This window comes from Pelodiscus sinensis, chromosome 1 (assembly GCF_052426305.1).
Source record: "Pelodiscus sinensis isolate ZL-2025 chromosome 1, ASM5242630v1, whole genome shotgun sequence".
Taxonomy (NCBI): domain Eukaryota; kingdom Metazoa; phylum Chordata; order Testudines; family Trionychidae; genus Pelodiscus; species Pelodiscus sinensis.
This window is the reverse complement of record NC_143052.1, coordinates 245886323-245911299: the sequence shown is the minus strand read 5'-3', so window position 1 is coordinate 245911299 and position 24977 is coordinate 245886323. Positions and strand designations below refer to the sequence as shown.

Genomic DNA, 24977 nt, shown 5'->3' with positions numbered 1-24977 from the left:
GGAAGGGGCTTGTGCTGAGGGGAGGGAGGCAGGTCAGGAGAAGAAAGGGGAAGGTACCAAGGGACCGGATGGAGGAGAGACAAATGCCAAGCGGCCAAGTGGAGACTGAGGAAAAGGGCAGGAGGGGAGGTGTCAGTGGGAGGGGGACAGGGTGATGCTGGAAGAGGAGACGGTAAGGGCACTGGGGGCTAGAGGAAGAGGGGGAGGTGCTGGGAGAAGGCTTGAAAGAAGGGGTGGGCATGAGGAAGGCGGGGATGGAGCAAGTCATGTGTGAGGGCACAGGGGCATGAGGGGAACAGGAGGCAGAAGGTGGTGAGGGGGTGGACATCAGGAAAAAAGAGGGCAAAGGGGGCAGGGGCAGTGAGGGAATGGGGAGGCACCAGGAGGGTGCAGGGGAAAGGGAAGATGCAGGTGCCAGGGGATTCTGGGGGGTGAAGCAGAAGAGCAGACACCTGCAGGGGAAGGACCAACACCAGAGGAGAGAGGCAGGGCAGGTGTATAAAGGGACATTTTAGGAGAGGGGATGAGGAGGGGTAGCTCACATGAGCAGAGGGGGGTTACTGGAGGAGTGGGCACAGGGGGGAGAGAAGGGCTGGTGGAGGGGGCAGATCTCAGGAAGGCTGAGGGAAGTGAGAAGGGCAAGAGTCAGGACAGCAGAGGAGGGTGAGAGGTTGGGGGCCAGCAGGCACCGGAGGAGCTGATGGAGCAAGGGGAGGAGACATGGAAACAGAGGGAAAAGGTAAAGGTTTATAAGATATTTATTAATAACTTGGGTGCCACAGTGGCACATCCAAACAAGTTAAATATTTTTTCTTACAATAGTGATATTGTGCAATAAAGGGAAACTGTTAAACATTTATGGTTTCCAGTCCATTTTTACATTATTTAATAAAATATATATTGGCTCACAGTGTGGGGGAGACACTAGACCACCAAAATTCTGGGCACCACCAAAAATTATACAAACCTGCCACCCCTGCCCATGTTGCAACACACTGCTCCAAGTCCCCTCCTGCACACAAACTCCCTCCCAGAACCTGAACCCCACAATCCCTCCAGTACCCCCAACCTGCCATCCTGGGCCCCACCCGCAACTGGAGCCTTCATCCCTTCTTGCTCTCACCCTCCTGCTCCAACCAGGTTTCCCCTCTTGCATCATGAACCCTCATTTCGGGCCCCACCCCAGAGCCAGTACCCTCTCCCACACCCTATTGCCCTGCTGCAGATTGGAGTCAGTGTTCTCTGTGAGCTGTGCACTTGTCAGCCTCTCAAGAGAGATTCAAATGCCACCCACCTGATGAACAGAGAGCCCACAGTTGGGGTTTTTGTTTCTGCTAGTTGTACACAATTCACAGATGCCTCAGTATACATAAAGGCTACGTCTACACTGGCATGATTTTCTGGAAATGCTTTTAACGGAAAAAGTTTTCCGTTAAAGTCTTTCCAGAAAAGCGCATCTAGATTGGCAGGACGCTTTTCCGGAAAAGCACTTTTTCTGGAAAATCGTCCGTGGCCAATCTAGACGCGCGTTTCCGCAAAGAAAGCCCCGATCGTCATTTTCGCGATCGGGGCTTTTTTGCGGAAAACACTACTGTGCTGTCTACACTGGCCCTTTTCCGGAACAGTTTTCCGGAAAAAGACTTTTGCCCGAACGGGAGCAACATAGTTTTTCCGGAAAAGCACTGATGATTTTACATTAGATTGTTAGTGCTTTTCCAGAAATTCAGGCGGCCAGTGTAAACAGCTGGCAAGCTTTCCGGAAAAGCGGCTGATTTTACCGGAATAACTTGCCAGTGTAGACAAGGCCAAAATGTATTCTGCACATGGATGGAAAAAGTCTGCACATGGAAGGAAAAGATTAGAGGGAACATTTCCTAGATCCTCCTCCCACACTTTGAACTCTTAGTTAACCACATTTTTTACTAACCAGAACCCCTCATTTCCCCAACATGCTGGATAACAAAATGGTTACTGTATATGTATGGCTGAACCTAATCTATATTTTGATTTATTTAATAAATGCATTGCGCCATGTGATGGAATTGTACCAGTACAGTGAAATATAGAATTTTGGGATACTTACTTAATTCAGAACATTAACGTCAACTCTTTGGCTCCTACATGCCATCATGGTTTCTCATTAATTATTTTACTGCGTTGTTAGCCTTGCTGATGGAAGTGATTTTTTTTTTTTGTTAAGGAAAAGGACAGTATTCCATCACTGAACTTTTGCCAGGGCTCAAAATATCTCTTTTATTATAACAAGGGTGTTAAGGTACCTGTAAGTAAATCTGAAATATATCATTCTAGTACTAAGCTAACAGCCACATCTTTAAACAATAGACATTTAATGTACTGACTGAGAGATTCTATCTATGTTAGCCACGTTATCTGAACAATTTGGCATTATAACTCAAGCTTTATACAGTTTAAATTTACACACACATTAAGAGATTTGATAGACTCCTTGACATTATATGCCTTGCCAGTTTTGACCTGCAGTGTTGTAATAAACTGATCAGCCCAAAAGACCAGCTTCTTTGCTCTTTAAAGCTGTTTACATAATGTCCTGTAAGTGCAGATCAATATCCGTTCAATTTCCCAACTATGTATGTGTCAAAAATACCTCTCTCAACTGTCAACTCACCTTCACCAACAGGAGCTTTGTGTGAGACAATTTTACAACCCAGGCAGACTCTGAAACTGAACCTTAAATCAAAAGACGAAAGAGATGGATTAATCAATAGGGAAGCTTTTATTTTCTTTATCTTGTTTCAGGCTGAATCTCCAGACATAATAATCACATCAGTGTACTCTAAACTATACCTAAGCCACAAAAGGTTATTTGACAGAGGTATTCTCTTTTACAGAGATAAGTTAGGTTCATTTACAGATCTTCCTTTAAAAAGAAAACAATAACAACAAAAAATCTAGCCAACACTTCTTTTTCACTAGATTTGCCTCTTCATCGTCTATTATTTCTATCAGCGTATTAGAGTAAATATATGAAGAATGTTCATTTAAAAAGGGTTAGGTTCTAGAAAGAAAACTAAAGAGATTGAAAGGTTCAAACTTGTAAGTGATCTTATTGTTTCATCAAAGACTTGATACTCCTTTTATCTACATCTTTATGTTCTGGCAAGAATGTACAAAAAAAAAATACCAATGAGAGCTCATCACATTGATATTTGCACTCAAAGGGTGCATTTAAATTATACAAAATGATAAATATATTTTTACTTATAACCAAATTTAAACTTTTAACTGAAGATGAAGACTAGTTTCTTAACTGTCTTGCAGAGTATCATGGTGAGAAGCCTTATCAGCATAAAATGTTAAATTAATTTTATATCATGTGCATAACCCACCACAAAAATGTAATAGTATCCAAACAATACAGAATATATTTATTTTTATTACACAATAGCTCAACTAAAGGATTTATCTGGCATTTTCTGGGTTCTTATGGTGGCTCAGGGTAGGGAGTGGAGGGTTGAGGCAATCAGTAGGGAGCTGGGATGTGGGGGGGGGGGGTCAGAGAAGGAGATGGGAGGTACATGACTCATGGCTGGGGTCTGGGAGATGCAGGACTCATAGCATGGGATGGTGGTGCAGAACTCAGCAGGGCTGGAAGCTGCAGGAGAGGAGACTCAGGGCAGAGGATGGAAGGTGTGAGGGGCTGAGGGAAGGAGTGGGGGTGCAAGAATCAGGACAAAGGGTGGAGGAGTGTCTCAGAACAGGGACATGACAGGTGGCATGGGGGGGCTTACTGGAGCCCCCATCTTGGCAAAGGTGGAGCTGCTATGGTGCCAGCACCTTCAGGGAGGGGGTGGGGGGACTAAGGTTCTTGGGAACCAGGACACCAGCAGCTCCTCCCAGGGGGCTATGGCTGCACTGCCTAGTCCCACCCCCCCAGCTGGCAGTTCTTGGCAGGGGGCCTGCCCAGCTGCCAACCTGCCTGGCTCCCCTAGTGGCTTCTCACAGGAAGGACAGGGCTGGGATGCCCAGCAGTCCTGTTTGGTGGCTCCTGGCAGGAGGGGGTGCTGTCTGGCTCTCTTGGTCAGCCATAGTGTCAGCCCCCCCAGCAGTTCCTCATGGGGAGGGTGAACTGGAGCTGGGTTGCCTGTCCCTGGGAAGTGGCAGACCAGTGGCTCCTCCTGAGAGGGACCAGGACTATGCTGCCCAGGCCCCGACAGAGGTAGAACGAGATGTAATGGTAGTTTGAATTAGAAAGCCTAATTTAAACTACCTACTCCGTGCCGCGTGTAGCCACGGGCACGGAGTCCGAACTACCAGGGATTTAAAAATGGCGGCGCCCGGCAAGATGCAAATGAAGCCCGGGATATTTAAATCCCGGGCTTCATTTGCAACTTCAATTGACTACATTAACCACCCTAGTTCGAACTAGGGTGGTAGTATAGACATACCCAGAGAGAGAGAGAGAGCACACCAGGTATTACTTTTTAACTGATTTGAATGCAGATGCACTTTGAGCCAGATGAAAGTTCAAATCCTGATCATTCTTTTCCAGATGTCTTTGGGGTCTAAATCCATTAAAAGCCTGAGGCATAAATTAAAATATGTACTTTCCCTGAATTTTAAGGGTATTTATGGCCTATCATTGATTCTGCGGTACTAAAAATAGTGAAAACAATTATGGGTAGATTAACCAGTTTGTAGAACAAAAAGGAAAAAAAACCCTTCCCCTTTGTACTTAATCCTTTACAATATAAACTCAACCCAATATTTCTTTTGACTGCAACAAGATGTCATGTAGTACTGTGCATATGCCTGTTTTTTACTTTATATTGTGTTAGCACACAACGGACCCAAAGAAGATCTCATACCCATTACGCTATGTGCTATTCAAATACACAGGAAGATATAGTCCCTGCTCTAAAGAGGACAGTCTAATTTGAAATAAGATGCAACAAGCAATCATAATAAACAGTAGAACGAAAGGTGGGCGAGGAGGTTAGGGTTTATGATAATAGGAGTGTTCAATCACATAGGCTAGCATGTGCACATCTTGATGGTTCTCAGTAATTTACAATTCTTTTTTTTAAATAGCTGTCTGTGACCACCATTCAGTGTAGTCCTTCCTTGTAGCCATCACAGCAGAACTGGGCATTGAGGAAGGGATATGAAGAAGGAGAGGGAGAGAATTTTTGGATTACTCTATGGTTATTTCATGCATTAGGAATGACAAGAATGTGTAGAGATTTATGAGAGAAGTGGACAAATTGACATTCAAGGTTAGCAACACTGTCCAAATGGATGGCTGGCAAAAAGCTGGCAAAAAAGTAGAACTTCTTTTTACTTATGAACTGATGATATCTGAACTAGAACTACTGTGACATAATACGTGTGAAGTGCCACAAGACCACTGTTACAAACTCACTCTTTCATGAGCAGAAGCACTGACTTAAGTTACCAGGTCAGGAAGGAAAAGTGTGGGTATATCTAGACAGCAATAAAAAAATCGGTGGAAACAAATCTAAGAGCCCAGGTCAGCTAACTCAGGCATGCAGGGCTCTCCTGTGGGGTTAACAATAGTAGTGTAGACACGCAGGCTTTGCCTGGAGGGTGGGCTCTGAAATCTGGCAAGGAAAAGGAGATGTGTTCCCTCCAAACTGTGTGCTTAGGTGGTCATGCACGAGAGATTCATGTGCCACCCAGCTGATTAACAGAACACCCACTGCCAGCCAGAGCCTCTGTGCATGTATCAACATTTATTCCACAAATGGATGAAAAAAAAATTAGAGGGAACATTGGTGGGGGAGGGAGTATCAGAGCCCTGCATGCTAACTAAGCCCAAATGTCTACACTTCTATTTTTAGCCCTGCAAGCCTGAGTTAGTAGAGTAGACTTTGAGTCTCGTTATTGAAGGGATTTTTTTCTGCATATACCCTGTAAGGGAGGATGGTAATTTCATCATAAATAGGTTTCCTAATAATTGTTTTATGTACTACTGGTAATATGAGGGATGTCTTATCTTTTGAAAAACCAACATTTAGTACTGCATTATTTCAGCGTACCCCAGGTTCCCTAATTTTTTCATGTCAGATTAGATATATAACCACGATTTATTATCTCCACCTGCTTTACTGATAGTAACTCTCATAATTTAGTTAAAGCCTAAGATTCTCAATTAAGCAACAATGTTATGGATTTGTAAAATAAATTCTATTAATTATTTTTTCCTGTAGATATATGGTGGACCATTTACTTTAAGTACACGAACAGCATTTAATAGTGTACTTAAATTATACTAATAGCGTATAAAATATGCTGCTTCTTTGTAAGAGATGCCATTAGAGAATTACATAATATTTCATCTGTCATAAAAAAAAAAAGAAATGGCATGCAGTTCTATTGTCAGGCCTTTTCTATGACAGATGTCATATTAATTATATGTCAAATGATGCAATTAACATAACATGTTATGAAGATCCAAGTCATATAATCTTTTTTCATGAGTAATGAAGCATTCAAGAATTGTCAGATGATCTAATCGAAGCAACATATTTTACTGATCAGTATTATTAATCTTAATTGTATATTTATGACCATAGTTTATTACTAAATATACGTAGAAAAGGGATAACATTTTCAAAAGTGCCTAAGTACCATAAGAGCCTACATTCCTTCGAATGACACTGGGAGTGAGACCCTAACTCTGTGCAAAATCGAAAATGGGACTAAAGCTTACAAGTCACTTAGGCACTTTGAAAATTGTACCCAACGTGAATTGTTAATGCAGGCCTTGCTTGCAGCCTTAGTCATGCAGTCTTAGTCATGGTGTGGCATCTACTTACAATTGTTATATATGAGATAAATTTTTTAGCATATTTAACATACATCTAATGTGTGATGAAGTATTAAAATAGCGTGCTTTGTAGATGCACTCTGAGTTTCGTGTCCAGGAAGATTTCAGTTCTGTGGTCCTATGGGGTAATAAATTATAGTAGAGTCCTGTTGTGCTATTTCATCACATAACATGCACACACACTATGGTCTTTTTTTTCCAAACTCATCCTTTTACTGGTGATTATCTTTACTGTGTGTCTTTAAAAAATGTAACGTAAGTGAAAAGAGCCTACAGCAGGACAGAATCAATTTTCTGCAGGCTCCACCTTCAAAGTGGAAATCATACTTACAGTGTCCTACTTCACAGTGCTACTGTGAGGATTAACTAACATCTGCAATGTACTTTATAAACTTAAAATGGTATGTCTACACTGCAAGTTTTGGTGGCAAAAAATATGCTAATGAGGGACTCATTAGCATGAGTCATGATGTCATTAGCATATTTTCTGCTGATTCTTTTTGCACAGGGGGGTTTTGCACAAAAAGAAGCAGTGTAGCCACTTCCATTTTGCACAACCCCCCCTTTTTGAGCAAGATCATTATGCCTCTCCATTTTGTGCAAAACAGAAGCGGCTACACTGCTTCTTTTTGTGCAAAAAATCCTTGCGCAAAAAGGAATCAGCAGGAAATATACTAATGACATTGCAACTCATGCTAATGAGTCCCTCATTAGCATATTTTCTGCCACCAAAACTTGCAGAGTAGACAAAACCCCGGGCTATGTCTAGACTGGCATGATTTTCCGGAAATGCTTTTAACGGAAAAGATTTCCGTTAAAAGCATTTTCGGAACAGAGCATCTAGATTGGCACGGACGCTTTTCTGCAAAAGCACTTTTTGTGGAAAAGCGTCTGTGCCAATCTAGACGCGCCATTTTCGCGATCGGGGCTTTTTTGCGGAAATCAAATCTGAGCTGTCTACACTGGCCCTTTTGCACAAAAGCAAAAGGACTTTTGCCTGAACGGGAGCAGAATAGTATTTCCGCAAGAAGCACTGATTTATTACAGTAGGAAGTCAGTGCTTTTGCGGAAATTCAAGCGACCCGTGTAGACAGCTGGCAAGTTTTTCCGGAAAAGTGGCTGATTTTCCGGAAAAACTGGCCAGTCTAGACACAGCTCTGTAGTATGGACATATAATCACTTGCACAAATTTTCTCTGTCTTTCCACCTAGCTCAGAGCCTGGTTGGTTCTGATGACTTTAATGTTGTCTGACGAGGTCTGTCAGGCATCTGATTTTTGACTGGAATGCCCAGTTAAAAAGGATGAGTGGCATGGGGGAGGGGGAGTCCAGGACTAAGGCAGGCTTCCCACCTGACTTGGCTCTACATGATTCCCAAAAGTGAACTCCAGGTTTCCAGCCAAGGGGGGCTGTGGAGCCAGTACTTGCAGATGGGGATAGCACATAGAGTCCAGATACATGGATTCCTTTTGCTGGAGTCCATTGTCCAGAAAACATGACCAATGGGACATATGAAGGCATTACCTACAGGCATGGTGGAGCCTCCCTGCACCTACAGAGTGCATGGAGCTTGTGGCCACTTCCTGGGAGTCACAGTAAGTGCCGACAGGACCCACCACCTCCAATCTCTCCACACACATCAACTCCCTGCATAAGCCCAAAGTCCCCTTCCACACCCTAACTCCCTCCTGACTCCCCAACTCTCTTCCCCAGTAACTCATCCCAAGCTCCATCACAGAACCCACCTCCACCCAGAGTACTCACCTCATAGACCTCAGCCCCAGACCGAATATTTCCTATATCCTGAAGCCATCATTTCTGGCACCGCCTAGAATTCACACTTCCAATTTTGTGTAATTAGAAAGTTGGCATCCCTAGCTAGCATGTCAGCAGAATAACTCTGCATCTCCCCACAAGATCTCAAAGCTACGTGCGTGTACAGGCACGCACGCACGCATGCACGCACATGCACACACACACACACACACACATGCACCATTACATTCAAATTACAAAAGATCTTTACAACAGTGTTTCCTTCAAATGCAGCCTACATGCTAGCTGTCAAGAGCATTATGAAATCTTGAAAGCATAGCAACAAGTTGGTTTCCATCTTTTGGGACACAAAGAAATGGCAGATATCAGTCAAAATCCTGAATCAAAATAGTTTTGCAGTGCAATGTGTCTTAAAATCAATTTGACTTAATTTTGTCATATTGCAGAAACTGAATAAATAAAACTAATGCTAGTTAAAATTATTGGTAATAATGAGGGGAGACTATAAACAGGGCTTATCTAGTTGCAGCCTTCACTGTGCAGCTACAACTTAATTTTATATTTGACTTTATACCTAAAAGATTTTTCAAAGATGTTTTAAACATTGCTAATTATACCATTATATTTGACTGCAGGTGACTTATGAAATTGTTGGAGCTATTGAAAAAAATAAAGATTCCCTTTCACAAAATCTCCTGTTTGTAATGAAAAGTAAGTGTTCTTTTGTTGGTAGAATACGCCATTTCACACCTTAACTTTTTAATCTTTTTCATAGTTTTACAAAATATGTCATCTGCAAAAGAATAGTTGAAAAAAACATTTAATTTTAAATACCAGAAATAATAATACTTTTACTATGGTATACATTGTGTACAAGTTATTTGAAGCTATCAAAACTAATTTAAACAGGCTTTTAGCATCTGTACACATAAAACATTGCTCTATGTCAATAGGGGGTATGAATTTTGAAAAGATTCTTGTTAAGACTAATGAAAACAAAGTTTCTAAAGTCATACCAGTTATAGAAAGATTTATTTCATCATTAAAATGATTAAAATTCCAAGTAAAAATGGCATTTTGTGGGTGTGCTTGAATTTTCAGTAAAAACATACAAGTGTGTTTATGTGAGTAAAAGGAATCTGTAAATTTGGTTCAATATGCCTATCTTATAATTGTATATCTAATAATAATTGTATATATATTCTTGTTTATTCATTAATGATTTATAAGTAGATAGTTACACATTTCTTGTCATTTTATGTTTACCTTTGTCTTTGTATTTTAAAAAATTCACTTTCCTCAAGGAAATATGACGGTTTATCTTCCTGCAGATGTTACCTTTTTTCCCCCTAAACCACTACAGAATATTTCATCTAAAATATTATCTAGTATATTTTATGCCACAGAAATAGAGGTCTGATATTTGCCATCAGAATCAACAATATTGGAAGAACATATTGACTTACTAGCAATTATACAGTGAAATTAGCTAAAATTTCAGGGCATGTCTATATTAGGAAAATTATTTGAAAATAACTTATTTTGAAATAGTAACACCTGAAATTACTTTTCCCAAAATAAATAAGGAGTTATTATTTCAAAATAACCAGCCACTTATTTTGAAATAACGGGTTTGGTAGTGTGGACGTTCTCCTTGTTATTTTGAAATAAGGGGAGTTATTTCAAAATATCTCCCTAGTGTCGACCAGGGCTCTGATAAAGTCATTCCTCCATTTCCAAAGTAAATGGCATTTTCAAAAATATGATCCTTTAGTAATATTATTGATGAAGAAAGAAATAAAGAATTGATTTTGAATATATCCCTATCGATTATAGCTTTAGCCATAGTCAAGTTCTTTGTTGTTTGAATTTATTTTGTATTATATTATTCCTTGTCCTGTCTGATAATCAGCTATACAATGAGTTTAAGAAATATATTTAACATACAGTATGCTCTAAAGATAAAAGAGAAGGGGCATTATTATAGTCTCTCCTTACATTTTTATTACTACATTATGAACCTAGTTAGGACAGTCTTTTTATAGGGCAAAAGGAGAAATTAAATCATAGAGTCACAGAATCAGTGTTGGGAGAGACCCCTGGACTTGTGTGTGTTCAGTTTTTCTAAATAGTCCTTAAGCTGTCCTTAAATCACTGAGGCCTGCTCACCTCCTCCCCATACTGTGCTGCCCAGTGAAGTAGTCTCTGTGAAGACTGAGGCAAAAAAAGCACTGAGTATTTCAGCTTTTTCTATACCACCTGTCACTAGGTTGCTTTCCCTATTCAAATTGGATTTCATATAAACTCTTTGATATTGTTAATGGGAATATATATAATTTAGAAGTCAAATATCAATAGATCCAACTAATTGAAGAGGGCTAAGTGTACATTTTTCTAAAGCACATTCTTCTCACCTTCAGAATTGATTTAGGCACTTAGTAGCCTAATCCCGTTGACTTTCAATTAAACATAGGCTTCTAAGGCCACCAGCTAAAAATACAGCTAGGTGCTTGTTGGGATTTACAAAATTGCTTAAGCGAATTAAATGCCAAACTCCCATTAATTTTCAATGAGTTTTAGGCTCCTCAGGTATGCACGCACACACACACACACACATCCCGAAATCTGTTTTGAAATTGGGATGTAGATTCCTAAGTCACTTTGATGCTTTTGAAAATTTTACCATGCACCTAAAATCGCAAACACACAGAAATAAATACAAAGAGCTATTAGCATAGACTTTATTTATTCTGATTGGGGGGAGGGAGGCATTTTATTACTGTTTCTGGTGATGGCACTGGATACATATACTTGTTTTACCTGGGCTACTTGTCATCCCTTTGGATCCTGCTTTGAATAAAAAGTAATGAATCAAATGAGTTGTTTTAGACCCTTTTGCTCCTTCATTGTATAATTATTATGTAACTAGCCAATTAGCCTGTCATAAGACAGGATTTTCAGGTTTCTCCTCCACGTCGGTCTTCTCTCCTGAGCCTCCGGTCTCTCGCTCCGTCTCTCTCTCTTTCTCCTCCTCCTAGCGCCTCCCCCTCTCTCTCTCAGCTCTTCTTTGCCTTCTTCCTCTTTCTGTCTCTCTCTCTTTCTCTTCTCCTCCCACTCCTGCCTCTCACTCGGGGGACCATGGAGCCCAAACAGTCGTTTGGGTTCCGCACACCCCATGCTGAATGGGGAGTACGGAGCCTAAACAGTTGCTTGCGTCACTTGCTCCTATGCAGAGGCCTAAGCTGTTCCCTCTGGGTAGTGCTGTTGCTGAAATGCTGGCTGTTCCCTCTGGGCGGCCCATGCTGCATGGGGAGTGTGGGGCCCAAACAGCCGCTTGCACCGCTTTCTCCCCTGCGGTGGCCCAGCTGAGCAGCGCAGAAGTCAGCCGAGCGCCACGGCAGGAGGAGAAGGGAGGTGGGGTGGTGATGTACATGGCTGGGGGTGAGGCCAGGCCTTGTGTGTCACCTCCCTGCCCCCCCTTTGCCTCCCGCCGTGGTGCTCGGCTGACTTCCATGCCGCTCAGCCGAGCCACCATGGGGGAACCCAAATGGCCGCTTGCTCCCCCGTGGTGGCCCGACTGAGCGGCACAGAAGTCAGCCGAGCGCCACGGCAGGAGGCAAAGGCGGGGCAGGGCAATGGTGTTCACGGCCAGGGGCGGGGCTTGGAGCCACTGTCACGCTGCATGTCACCGCCTCCCCCCCCCCCCGCCTTTGCCTTCCACCGTGGTGCTCAGCTGACTTCTGCGCCGTTCAGTCGGGCTGCCACAGGGGAGCAAGCAGCCATTTGGGCTCCCCCATGGCAGCCTGGCTGAGCATCGCGAGCACCACAGCAGGAGGCAACAGGGGGCGGGGCAGACTACACAAAGCAGACTACATTTATTTCTGGGGCAAAAGCATCACAAACAAAACATATAAAAATCAAGAAACTTGCACATAGTAAAAGTTACCAGAGGTCACTCACCTACAACATAGGTTTCTGGTAGGAGCCCATCTTTCAAATTACTGAACAGATTTGCTCTTGAAATGTTAGGTTTCAGATCAAGAACATGAACAATCTTGGGATGGTTAAGCTGGGGGTGTTTTATTTAGTTTAGGCCTTTGCTTTCTGGCCTCCTGTAACGGACCCCTTTTCAGGGACCAAAGCTTCAAAAGCTAGGTTTTGGTGTATCTCTTGTTGGGAAATTCTACTTTAAGCATCACCCAGGGATTTCTCAGGAAACCAATTCAGCCAGGACCACGGAAACACAAAGTGTTCAAAAAGTCCAGGACGGTCTGGCATATTTCAATGCAGTCATCTTTTCAGGACTGCATGCTTCCCAGATTTCACATCTGTCGCAACTCTCTCTTGTGCCATGTCAGATTATTTGGCTCAGTCTTTAACTGACTTTTGTGAAGTACATAGCATACATCAGGATACTACAAAATACCGCACCATTTTTACAGAAGTTCATTTGCCACTATTTTAGTCACATGGGTGTGAGCTATAATAGCTAAATTGGATTCTGAAATATACCAAAAGAGCCAAAGTATTCAACACCCAAATGCTGAAATTTAGACAGACCTGTAACACTGAATCCTAAATTGTATCTGGTGTTTCTTAGAGCCCTGTTTGGTTCAATTTAAACATATTTTTTTGAGTAAATTTTAAAACAATCACTGATGACTGACAGCCTGGGATAATTGAATGCTATTGGCCTTGGATTGAATAACTTAACAATGCATAAATGTAGTACTTCATCAGCTATTCATCCAAAATAATTTATTTCTCATCTTGTTAAATACTATCTCCTGGTTTGTGTGTCCCGTTCCTTTTACTGTGTATGCAATTTTCTCATCATTATCTTATCTCTGTACATGACATTTCTTTTTTTTTCCCAGCTAGTGAAAATATAGTTATCAATCAGTTGTTCCAGTCTAAACTGACACAGACAGGATCCCTTGTACCTCCATATCATTTTCCTAAAGTTAGAGGATCCAAAACAGCCTTGCTCAATAAGAATACATCAATAGCCTACACAAGAGGTGAAGCAAAGAAATACACGGAGCTTAGTAAGGTAGGAGTGTGGAACTTTTTTCCTCTTTTTTCGAATTAGAGCAAATACTTTGGTCATGCTTATGTCTAAGACTGCTTATGTCTAAGAAATCTGGAAAGCTCCATAAAGTCCAGGCAATAGTCTAAATGTTATTTGTTGAAATAATCAGGCACACTATTCTGACTGCAAAGCAACTGAGGAACTACATAGTATTATTTTTGGTTAAAGGATCTCTGAAATTTACTGTCTTACCTGGACAATGATATTATAGCCAATAAAATTATTATGTGGAACACTGCATGCTTCATCCTTGTGGCTGTCATGATGAATGTAAAATAACTTAAGGGACAGTAAACTGAAAAGCTTAAATTCCACTTGCTTAGTCTGTTGGTATTCATCATGCAAGAGGTTTATGGTTTACAAGCAATAATTTTATGTTCATGCACATATTTAGTATTTTGGTTAAAGGATAATATTCTTTATAATTTGTGTTAATTTTTTTTTAAACCCTCATTCTCTGCCTGATCATTTATAGTATAAAAATTAAAGATGATCAGAGCAGTAGACAATGTTAAGGTATGGCTAGAGTTGGCAGGAGAAATAAAAGCCTTTGTATCAATATAAATCTATTTGAGCTGAAATTAAAATCACTTCACTCTCTGGAATGGTCTTCAGTTCCATTACCTGATTTCAGCCAAAAACAAAAACAAAACAAGAAACCACAACAATCTGGAGGCTGTCCAGAATAACCACTAGTTCAACTGCAATAGTGTCCCTTGCAGGACAAAATTTTGTCTTCGTTGCTGAATCAAAAGATTTTGCAAAGTTATTGCCATTTTATAGTACTGAAAATCAATGAAAACAAATTACGTTGAAAGGTTTAGTGGACCTAAGTACTTGGAGTATTACCTTCATATAGAAGTTACATACTTGTTCAGTCTAGGTTTGATTATATCATGGATTTTTACTTCTTTCTGGAAAAGCAGGAAACGTGTTCTTCCAATGGGAGCAGGTGTATCAGGAGGCCTATTGAGTTGCACAGTTTTGTCTTTTGACATACATCTATAAAAAGCCACAGGATTACAGAGTTTGCTTTCACATCTATTTGTGGGAGGGTCCATGCAGGTAATGGCAATGAATACTAATGTGAATTTTTCATATCAATGCCCCTAGAAATGATTTTGACAACAGTTTACCATCAGCTCAGTAAAGTCAATAGCAAAAGGGCCATTGAATTTAATGGTACTGGTTTGAACTTTAGACCATTAATCTCCTCCTACGCACAGCCTTCAAAATCTATCCAAGGAGAGTATTGTTTAATTGATTAATGTATTAATTAATTAATTAATTACAATAACTAGGAAAAGCAGTTTTCTGTCTTCCTATAATAAAAAATGACCACATTTTGAAAGCCAAAACCACAACCTCTTTCTTAAATGTATCCTGGGATCATAAAAGAGACCATGCAAGAGAAAGGAACGGGGAGTGTTTGTAAGTTTTATTAACTGAAAAGGGTTTATTAACTGAAGGAAAGTCTGCAGCCCTCCCAAACGTGTGTTTGGGAGGGCTGCAGGCTTTCTTCTGCAGACATTTTTTTGGCCTCGCTCTTTCCCTTGCATGGGTTAGCCATGCAGAAGCTGTTAAGCATATAGTATTTGACTAGCTACGACTTTTATCTCTGTTGTTACTTTTCCGGATCATTTTGCTTCATTTGATTGTTGGCCTACAAATAGAACCATAAAAATAGAGGAAGGAAGGGACATTAAGAAGTTATTAAGTCCAACCCCCCTCCTCTGAGGCCTGACCAAGTAAACCTAGATCATCCATATGCAAAGAACTCCATAGTAGGCATACTTGGGATAAAAACATCTATTACAAGATTATTGGGATTTAAAACCTTAAAATGCTATGGAAGTAGAACTATGAAGTAGGTTTCTCCTTCTAACAGTAGACAACCATGCTTCCTCTTGTAGATCTGACAAAGGTACAAGATTTATAAAGCATTCTTGTCAGAGCCATCCTTGTCTGTGAAGAGTTTAATGGAGATTTATAGTGTGGATGGAGAATTAAGACATGATTTGATACAACCCTTATTTCTCAATCCAAAGCAGAAACTGCTGAATATTTGAGAAGTTTTGTTTAAACTCATTTCTGTTCCTGCTTCCCTATTCCCCAATAGCCCTGAACTCAGAGGGGGGGCAGCAAAACTGTGGGGCTGTCTCTAGACTGCCTCCCTTTTTCATAAAAGGGATGCAGATTAGACCTATCGCAATTGCAAATGAAGCGGGGATTTAAATCTCCCCCACTTCATTAGCATAAAAATGGCTGCCGCTTTTTTCCGGCTCGGAGCTTTGCCAGAAAAAAGTGCCAGTCTAGATGCGGATCTTTCAGAAAATAAAGCCTTTTCCGAAAAATCCCTTATCCCTCATTTTAAGGATGAGAGAAATGGAAATGGACCAGAAAGAAGGGCAAAGAGTCAAAGACTGTCTCAGATATGTATAAGTGTCTTAAATTCTATATTCTTGGTGAAATCTTAAGGAACATCCTCAATTAAATGTAATTCATTTTAAGAGGGATAAGGGATCTTTCGGAAAAGGCTTTATTTTCCAAAAGATCTGCGTCTAGACTGGCGCTTTTTTCCGGCAAAACCCCGAGCCGGAAAAAAGTGGCAGCCATTTTTATGCTAACGAAGCGGGGGACATTTAAATCCCCGCTTCATTTGCAATTGTGATAGGTCTAATTTGCATCCCTTTTATGAAAAAGGGATGCAGTCTAGACACAGCCTGGGTGTATCACAACAGACTCTGAGTTGTGCAACCAGAATTTTGTTCCTGGTTTTCCTACTGAATCAGTGAGTGATGTTGGGCTAGTCACTTGCATGTGTGTCACAGTTTCCCTTTTCTGTAAAACTGAGATAATGCCCATATAAAATGGAGTTAATTACCCACATTTCTAAACCATTTAGGGTGCATGGGTTAAAATAATTATACAAGGTCTGACTGATGTTATGAAGAGATCATGGCTCAGCAGACCTTCCTAAATCTTGTTCTACTTTGTGTGAGATTTAAAAGAGTAAACAACTCCAGTGTCCAGCACAGTGATCAGGGAGTTGCAGGCAATGCAATTATTCTATAAATGGGATTTAACCTGGATGTGTTTAGATGAAGATATACATGTGCATTCTGGTACAGCTGGGTATGATCGAAGTTTCCCAGATACCAGCTCTGAGAAAAAGGGTGTTGTGGACAAATGGATGGGAGAAATGGACCAGAAAGAAGGGCAAAGAGTCAAAGACTGTCTCAGATATGTATAAGTGTCTTAACGTCTATATTCTTGGCAAAATCTTAAGGAACATCCTCAATTAAAATGCTTCAGCGGTGCAGGAGCATTGGTGCAGCTGCATCACTACAGTATATCAGTGCAGATGTTACTATGCATAGTTAATCCACCTGTATAAGTAGCAGTGGATATGTCAATAGAGAAATCCTCAATAACACTATCTGAATGGGAATTAGATCAGTATAACTGTGCCACTCAAGGGTGTGGATTTTTCACACCCCAGAGCAACATAGTCATACTGTTGTAACTGTGTAGAGTACACATGGCCTTAGAATCCAGTTGTCTGCCAGCTCTAATTTAGAAACTTGAGCAGAAGAAGCCAGCTACTTATGGTTCTTCTTAAGATAACATCTTTACTGTATTCTTTCAAAGATACAAAGTAGACAGTATTCAAAGGTTGCCCCTCCCCCCATTTACTAGTGGATATTACTGATCCTGATTGTACAGTAAACATCTTCTCTTACTACTCATATTTTACGTGGCTTTAAAATAAATGTTTTAACTACATTCACCTGTAACGGGAGAAAAAAAAATGTAATTCATTGATAAATATTGTGTCTTTTTTCATTTGTAATTTACCATTATCCCTGGGAATTGTTGGATGTACCCAACTATTCAAAAACCATTTAGTGACTAAGGGGATTTTTGCATAAAATTTTATAATATGCATTTGGTATGTTATGCTAAATCTACAAGTATTGATGCCATAACAAACATTTTTACTTTGCCTCATTCTGAGAAGGAATGATTTTACAAATGCACACATGCTGATGTTTGGTATACATTTACATGCTGACTTCAAATGGAATTTTGCACATACAATAGTACACATCAGCTTTTGGAATCAAAACTTTGTTACTAGCCTTTTGTTGTGCAGATTTCTGTGGGCAACTAGCTATCCTGCTGGCTATTTTTGAAAATCTAGCCTCAAGAGATTTGTCCCTATATGACATGATTCGAACACAGCTTTATATTTGCCTCTATTGGTGAACCTTTTTTCCAGGGAAAATTATAGTACTAGGCCTGTACTGGGTTAATAATACTCTGTGTATACTTTTCTTACCCACAGTTGTTGAAAAAGAAAGGAACTTCCACATTTCTTCAGAGACTGGACCGAGGGGGCCCAATCACTATGGCCGCACAGCTCAGGGTTAGTAAATGTTTGCTGGACAAAGGTTTATAAAAAAGTTTTAAGCGCAGAATGAGCTCTACAGGTTACAAAGACCAACAGACACATGTTTTGCCTGAGTAAGCAATTTGTGTATTTAGGTCAAGCCTTTTAAGACAATGATGTGAAGTAAAAAAATTTAAAGATATGCTTTGTGTTATGCAACTCTTTTAATTCTGACAAATGGTTGTGAGAGAATCTTTTGGATTTTATTTCTTTCCACAGAAATCACTCTCAGATATTATTGGGAAGCTTCAGAGCTGCACACCCCATTCTGTTCATTGTATCAAATCCAATAACGATAAGCTGCCAGATACTTTTGATAATTTTTACGTGTCTGCTCAGCTGCAGTATATTGGTGTCCTAGAGATGGTGAAAATCATACGGCATGGTTATCCAGTACGCCTCTCTTTCACTGACTTCTTGTCAAGGTAAATTCTTGTTCATAGAGTCTGATAAAAGCATTTACTTACAGCACAGTGCTTTCTGTCATATTGTATAAGTGCTTGCACTATTATTTTGTTGATGAGCCTTTTGGGTTTTCTTTATAAAAAAATTACTTGAGCTGGCATAGAGTACAGTTCTTTAAATTGAAGGAATCATGCATGTGATGTATAAATCTTATTTATGAATTATTTCTTGAATGGTCAAATGTATAAATGATAGAACCTCTAGTAACATTGATATATCAAATATAACATTAGTGTAGTACCTCCATGTAATTTTTGTTTAAAATTGCTTTAGAGCAGGAAATGTTCACATCACTTTCATCATCTTTTTCTAGTTTGTTATTGGGACACTTGGGAAATCTAGTATTCGTGTCTCAAGTGCTGGTTTATTTTGATGCTTAGTCTGATGAGGGGTTACATATGTTTTTACTTTATAAATTCACCTTTAAGTGTTGCAGTCAGGAAAATATGAGACATTTGAAAAGAGGTGGCAAACAGGAAAGAAGGTGACTGGGCTCAATTACCTTTCTAGGTCCTTTCCAGCTCTAGTATTCTATGAAGAAATGCTCTACCACTTTCGGGGCCAAACAATCACTTTTATCTTCCTTCCTTTTAATTGTTCTTTTCTGTATATTTCTGGGGAGTGGGGTATTACCTTTTCATATACTTCTTTTTAATGCTGCTGCAAGATTAAACTGAATGTGTCTGATCAAAAGAAATATAAGAAAAGAAATGCAACATCTAGTCATATATTTAGGTATATTGTTTCTTACTCAAAGAAGGGAACACAATAATAATTTTGAAAAGATTATTTTGATTACAGTAACTATTAGTTTGATACTCTGAAGGCTCACAAAAGAGGAGTAAAACAGCCCAACACTACTCTCTTACAGGGAGGTGATACCTGCTAACCTCAAGGCTATCAAACTGCTATGCAGGGAGAGGAAAATGGAGGGATGGGGAGTCCTTACTCTGATCTGGGTGCACAGATTACATGTCACAGGCCCATGATTAATAGTCTTTGATTGCTCTTCTCTGTTACAAGCTGGTCTATTGTATTTAGATTTTTTTTAATAGGAGCAGGAACAGTAAGTTTCTTAGATCACACCTGGCTCTTCATTTCCCTTGCTAAATTGTGTCATGTGTATTTGTCATCATTTGCAAATCACCATTGAAACATCCTCAGTGTCCATGGGGAAATACTTCTCTGTTTCTATGGGATTCTTTATTCTGGCTATTTTGCTACTTATCCTGAGACAGATAGCTCAGTTTTTAGCAACAATAGTGGACTGAGGTTCAGTCTGGGATGGTGTTAGACTTTAGGATCAGATCCAGAGCATGCTTATACTATGGAAAGTTTTTTACTGCAGTGCCATTGGATCAGAATGTTGGGAAGGCATCTAGGCCTCTTTCTGCAGCTGGCCTCAGCTTCTTCTGCAATGGGTTGAAAGGTGCATATAACAGATCACAGATGAGTGTTCTTCATGAAGTAGGAGGTAAAAAAATCAACTTGTTATATCTAAGTATGGCACTCTTAATCCAAATTAAATATCCACATACAGGCTAGCACTTAAATAACTGAAGTTTTGAATTACAACCAATATAACTATGTTGGTTCCACCAAGCTGTGAATATGGGAGTAAAGCCATTAGTTCTATATTCGAGTATAGCGTAAGCATCCAATGTGAGAAACAGATAATAAGCTGGAAAGGGGCTTGAGAAATGTTGGAGATTTCTTGGCTGCCACCCCAAAAAGGTAGAGTAAAAAGGTGGTAATGACTAGTAGATAGGCCTAGAAGCAAAAATGTTACGTGGACTCTTGACACTCAACAAGATGTGTCATTTTTAGAGCCCTAAAGGATGAGAGGTTAATGCATCTCTTACCTACGCTCTCAAAGAGAGCTTTCAGTGACTCTTCAATTGGCTGGTTGTAATGAATGTAGTTGTGCGTTCAGCAGCAGTTGTCACCAAAATGAGTAATTCTCCTTTCTCTAAAGCTGAACCTGCTATCTCTACAGGGTTCCCAGCCTTTGACAGTCCAACAACCAAAGGATAATAGTAGTTGATCACAAAGCACTTTACAAAAGAGGCAATTGAGGACAGGATCCCAACTTGACAGTATGTTACACCACTGCTAGACTTTTATTTTATTTTATTTTATTTTATCCCTAGTAATGACCTGGGTGATATGACGAGGATAAATAATTGGTTAAATGGAAGGTTTAGAAAGTGAATGTTTTTCTAAGGACAAATAAATTGATTGATCAGTAAGTAGTGGCTTTTGTGGAAAAGGAATGGTGTAACGGAACAAATGGTATCATGTGAGCAAGAAGATATCATTCAATTTTTCTGGGTTGTATTTAAATTTATGTGTTTTATTTCCCAACTACAACTAGGATCCAGTTTATATGATGAGTTCTTTTGTAATTTATTTAATTGTTTTTAAGGGGGGAGGAGGATTGGCTGAAAAAGTAAATTGTTATGGAAAGTTTGCTCTAAACAAGAACATTGCTTCCTGAACAATGATACTTATATCATTACCTGTAATACTATTACTTTTTTTGGCTAAATCACTTCAGCTTGTGGAATATAGAATTAAAACTTTACAGTTATTCAATAAACTAGTCAATATGGAGATATACCTATCTCATAGAACTGGAAGGGACCTTGAGAGGTCATTGAGTCCAGTCCCCTGCCCTCGTGGCAGGACCAAGTATCATCCCTGACAGATTTGCTCCAGGCTACGTCTAGACTACATCCCTCTATTGGCAGAGGGATGTAAAAGAAGCACTTTGAAATGATTCATTTGAATAATCATGTAATGGTGCTCTTTTGAAATTGAAACTGCAGTCTAGATGCAATTTTTTCAAGCACATTGTGCCGTTTTGAAAGTTCCCGTGAATCTCATTTTTTGAGGGATGTAGTCTAGATGTAGCCTTAATGGCTCTCTTGAGGATTGAACTCATAACCCAGGGCTTAATAGGTCAATGCTCAAATCACAGAGCTATCCCTCCCCCAAACAGCGAGAATCACTGAACTAGATAGAAATCTTCTGGAAGTTCTGGTTAAGTGGAAGTAGTACCAGTTACTGACAATGAATATGTAACAAAAATGTGAATTAATCAGGATGGATTTTATTAAATACTGTGAAAACAGCACAGATATAATCGACAAATGATAAATGTGATTACTGTGGATTTTGCCAACTCTTGCTGCAGTAGTTCTGCTGAAGATGCCTGCAGTGTTGGCTTAGTTTCTAAAGCTTTTCAAGCTGTATGCAGTAAAACAAAAGTGCCTACAATTTATTTAAAACTTTTGAAAATTTATATCCACATCTCCTGCTTTAACCTCTTAAGAATATTTGTATTTTGGGTGAGATTTTGAAATCCTAGCCTCCCATTTTGTGCCTGCGCTTTGAATACAGAATCAATATCATACAGACATCTGAAGTACCTTATTTGTAAGCAAAATCTGATATACAGGAGAAAGCTATAATCTTTGAACTAGTGTATTTTTCTTCTGCAAAGAAAACAAAAAACAATAGAAGGGGAAAAAAAGACTGTTCACATAGCCCTACCAAGCCATTGTACTTTCTAATTTCTGTATTAACCTTGACAATGTACCATACAATCTACAGACAGATGATATCCAGCGAGACTGTCATCAGGACAGTCACCAGTGTCATATGCAACTGCAGAACATTCATGATATCCAAGAACCACTAGTACAGGAATAGAGCCAAAAAGCTTGGAGGCACTAAAAGAGCTCAGGCATATGAATCTAGGCCCTGAACTCTCTGTATCAATTAGTGAAATGGAAGCTGGCTGAGCTTCATGTCATTTACATTGCTTGGTGCCCACTGAAAACCTGTAAAAGCCATTTGGATTATACATTTTTCAAACTAGTGATAATGTTCAAGGATCTATCCAAATAATGAGCCAACTTTATGTTTCTGGCTTATTGAGGCAGAAGGATAGAGCTGTTAAAATATGTTCAGGTAGTAACGTGCTCCTATTTCTTCATTCATTGTTTAAAACAAGTTTAGTATGGCCACATCTTTCTCAGATTATTTTCTAAAATGACATTTTGCAAGTTGGTTTAGAAACTAACAAAGAAAAGGAATTCCCCTGCTTCAAGTACAGTTTTTTGTGGCAGTACTGTCACCTAATACAACCCTAGATGAGCTCCCATTTATGGGCTTTTTCAGGTTGTTGTACTGTGCCCAAATTTTGAGTCCCATGTATTCTTGACTTTCTGGGACTGGTCAAAGTTTAGGTTCAATGTGTCTGTCCCTAGGCCTCTACTCACACATTCCAGGCCCAGACCCAGTGTCTGACAGTCCTTTGGGCAGTAGGAACCCCACTGTCCAAGTGTCTGGGCCCTGAAACTAGTGACTGCATGATTAGACCACTCCACTGAGTCTGTAGAATTTATGGTTTACAGTTCTCCTTCATGGGAACTCCATGATAGCCTAGGCAAGTAACAGATTCTGCAAAGGAATTTTCAATAAAACATGCACTTTGCTCACAGAGAAAAAAAAGAGATTCAAGTCTATAGAAAGAACACCAAGCATACAAATAATAGAAATCATAAATATGTAGAACTGGAAAGGACTTTGATAGGTCAACTAGCCCAATCCTGCACTTAGGCAGGACTATGTATTATCTAGACTATCCTTGAGGGATGTTTGTCTCATCTGTTCCCAAAAACCTCCAATGACAGAGATTCCACAGCCACTCTAAGGCTATGTCTACACTATGGGGTTTTTCTGGGATTACCAGAGGCATCCCGGAAAAACTCTGCCACAGCCAGGGTGTGTCTAGACTACATGCCTCCTTCGACGGAGGCATGTAGATTAGCCAGATCGGAAGAGGGAAATGAAGCCGCGATTAAAATAATCGCGGCTTCATTTAAATTTAAATGGCTGCCCCGATCTGCCGATCAGCTGTTTGTCGGCAGATCGGGGCAGTCTGGACGCGATGCGCCGACAAAGAAGCCTTTCTTCATCGGCACAGGTAAACCTGGTTTCACGAGGCTTACCTGTGCCGATGAAGAAAGGCTTCTTTGTCGGCGCGTCGCGTCCAGACTGCCCCGATCTGCCGACAAACAGCTGATCGGCAGATCGGGGCAGCCATTTAAATTTAAATGAAGCCGCGATTATTTTAATCGTGGCTTCATTTCCCTCTTCCGATCTGGCTAATCTACATGCCTCCGTCGAAGGAGGCATGTAGTCTAGACACACCCCCAGTGAAAACATCTGTTCTTCCGCTTATTTTTTTTTTTTTGCAGAAGAGCAGACACACTTTTTCAGAAGTCCTGTCTTCCTCCTCCCACAAAGAAGAAGGGCTCTTCTGAAAGAGGAGGCTTTCCCAAAATTTGGCCCAGTGTAGACATGCCAAACTTCAGAAAAGCCTCTACTGAAAAAACTATAGGAAAAAGGTACGCAAATTGCAGAGCTTGGTATTGTCCACAGGCTTTTTTATAGTTGTTCTCTGTATGCCATTATCAAAATCATTTATGAAGATATTGAATAGATCCAGATCCAAGGCAAATCACTCCAGGACCCTCTCCATATGCTCTTAAAGCCTTATGTGAGTCATTGATAACTCTTAGTATGGTTTTCCAAGCAGTTGAGCACACACCTTCTAGGTTAGTCAAGGCTATATTTCCTTACTTTATGACAAGATCATGTGAAAGGGTATCAAACACCTTACTAAAGTCAAGGTAAATCACATCTATTGCTGCCCTCCAGCCACAAGGCTTTTTTTACCCCGTCATGGAAGGATATTAGGTTGATTTGACATGACCTGTTCTTAACAAGTCCATGTTGACTGTTATTTATTATACTATCTTCTATGGCTCAGAAACTTATGGATTACTATTTGCTCCATTATCTTTTGGGTTGCCAAACTTAAGAAATCTCTACTTCTATTTCTTCACAACTCCAAAAGCCCTTTGGAACTGGGAAATCAAGCTATAATGGTTAATGATGGAGTCAGTTCAGAAGAATTCCCCAAATATACATCTCCAAGGTTCTCTAGAACCCCTTCAACGTTGGTGCAATGTTATCCTAGAAATCTGGAATACTCAGACTTCCTCTAAAGATCCTAAGAAGAGGCACTCTAATTACTCTCTTAAAAAAATCATCTAAAAAAGACCTCACTCTCAAAGCAGGTCAATAGCCTCAGAGGGTTCATCCTTGAGTCTCTATAGAGGCAAAAGGCTCCTATGGTACCAGCAAGTCATGAAAATCCCATAGCTCTTCTGAGAGCAAGCATAGCACAAAAAAGTGCTATCTAGAAAAGATGGTCAAAGGAGACATAAAAGATCAATACTGTTGGACTTAACCATTTTCCTGGTATCCCACTAAGTTCTTCCGTACTGT

General features: G+C 40.1%; 1 protein-coding gene across 4 annotated transcripts in view; it reads left to right on the top strand.

The window, feature by feature from the left end:
- Positions 1 to 24977, top strand: part of MYO16 (myosin XVI) — a 518064-nt gene that overhangs the window by 395274 nt on the left and 97813 nt on the right. For all 4 annotated transcript variants that reach the window (XM_075918615.2, XM_075918604.2, XM_075918634.2 and 1 more), the window contains exons 24-27: positions 9240 to 9315; positions 13482 to 13657; positions 18045 to 18125; positions 18369 to 18574. In XM_075918615.2, coding sequence (XP_075774730.2) covers positions 9240 to 9315; positions 13482 to 13657; positions 18045 to 18125; positions 18369 to 18574 — 539 coding nt within the window. The remainder of the gene's footprint in view (positions 1 to 9239; positions 9316 to 13481; positions 13658 to 18044; positions 18126 to 18368; positions 18575 to 24977) is intronic.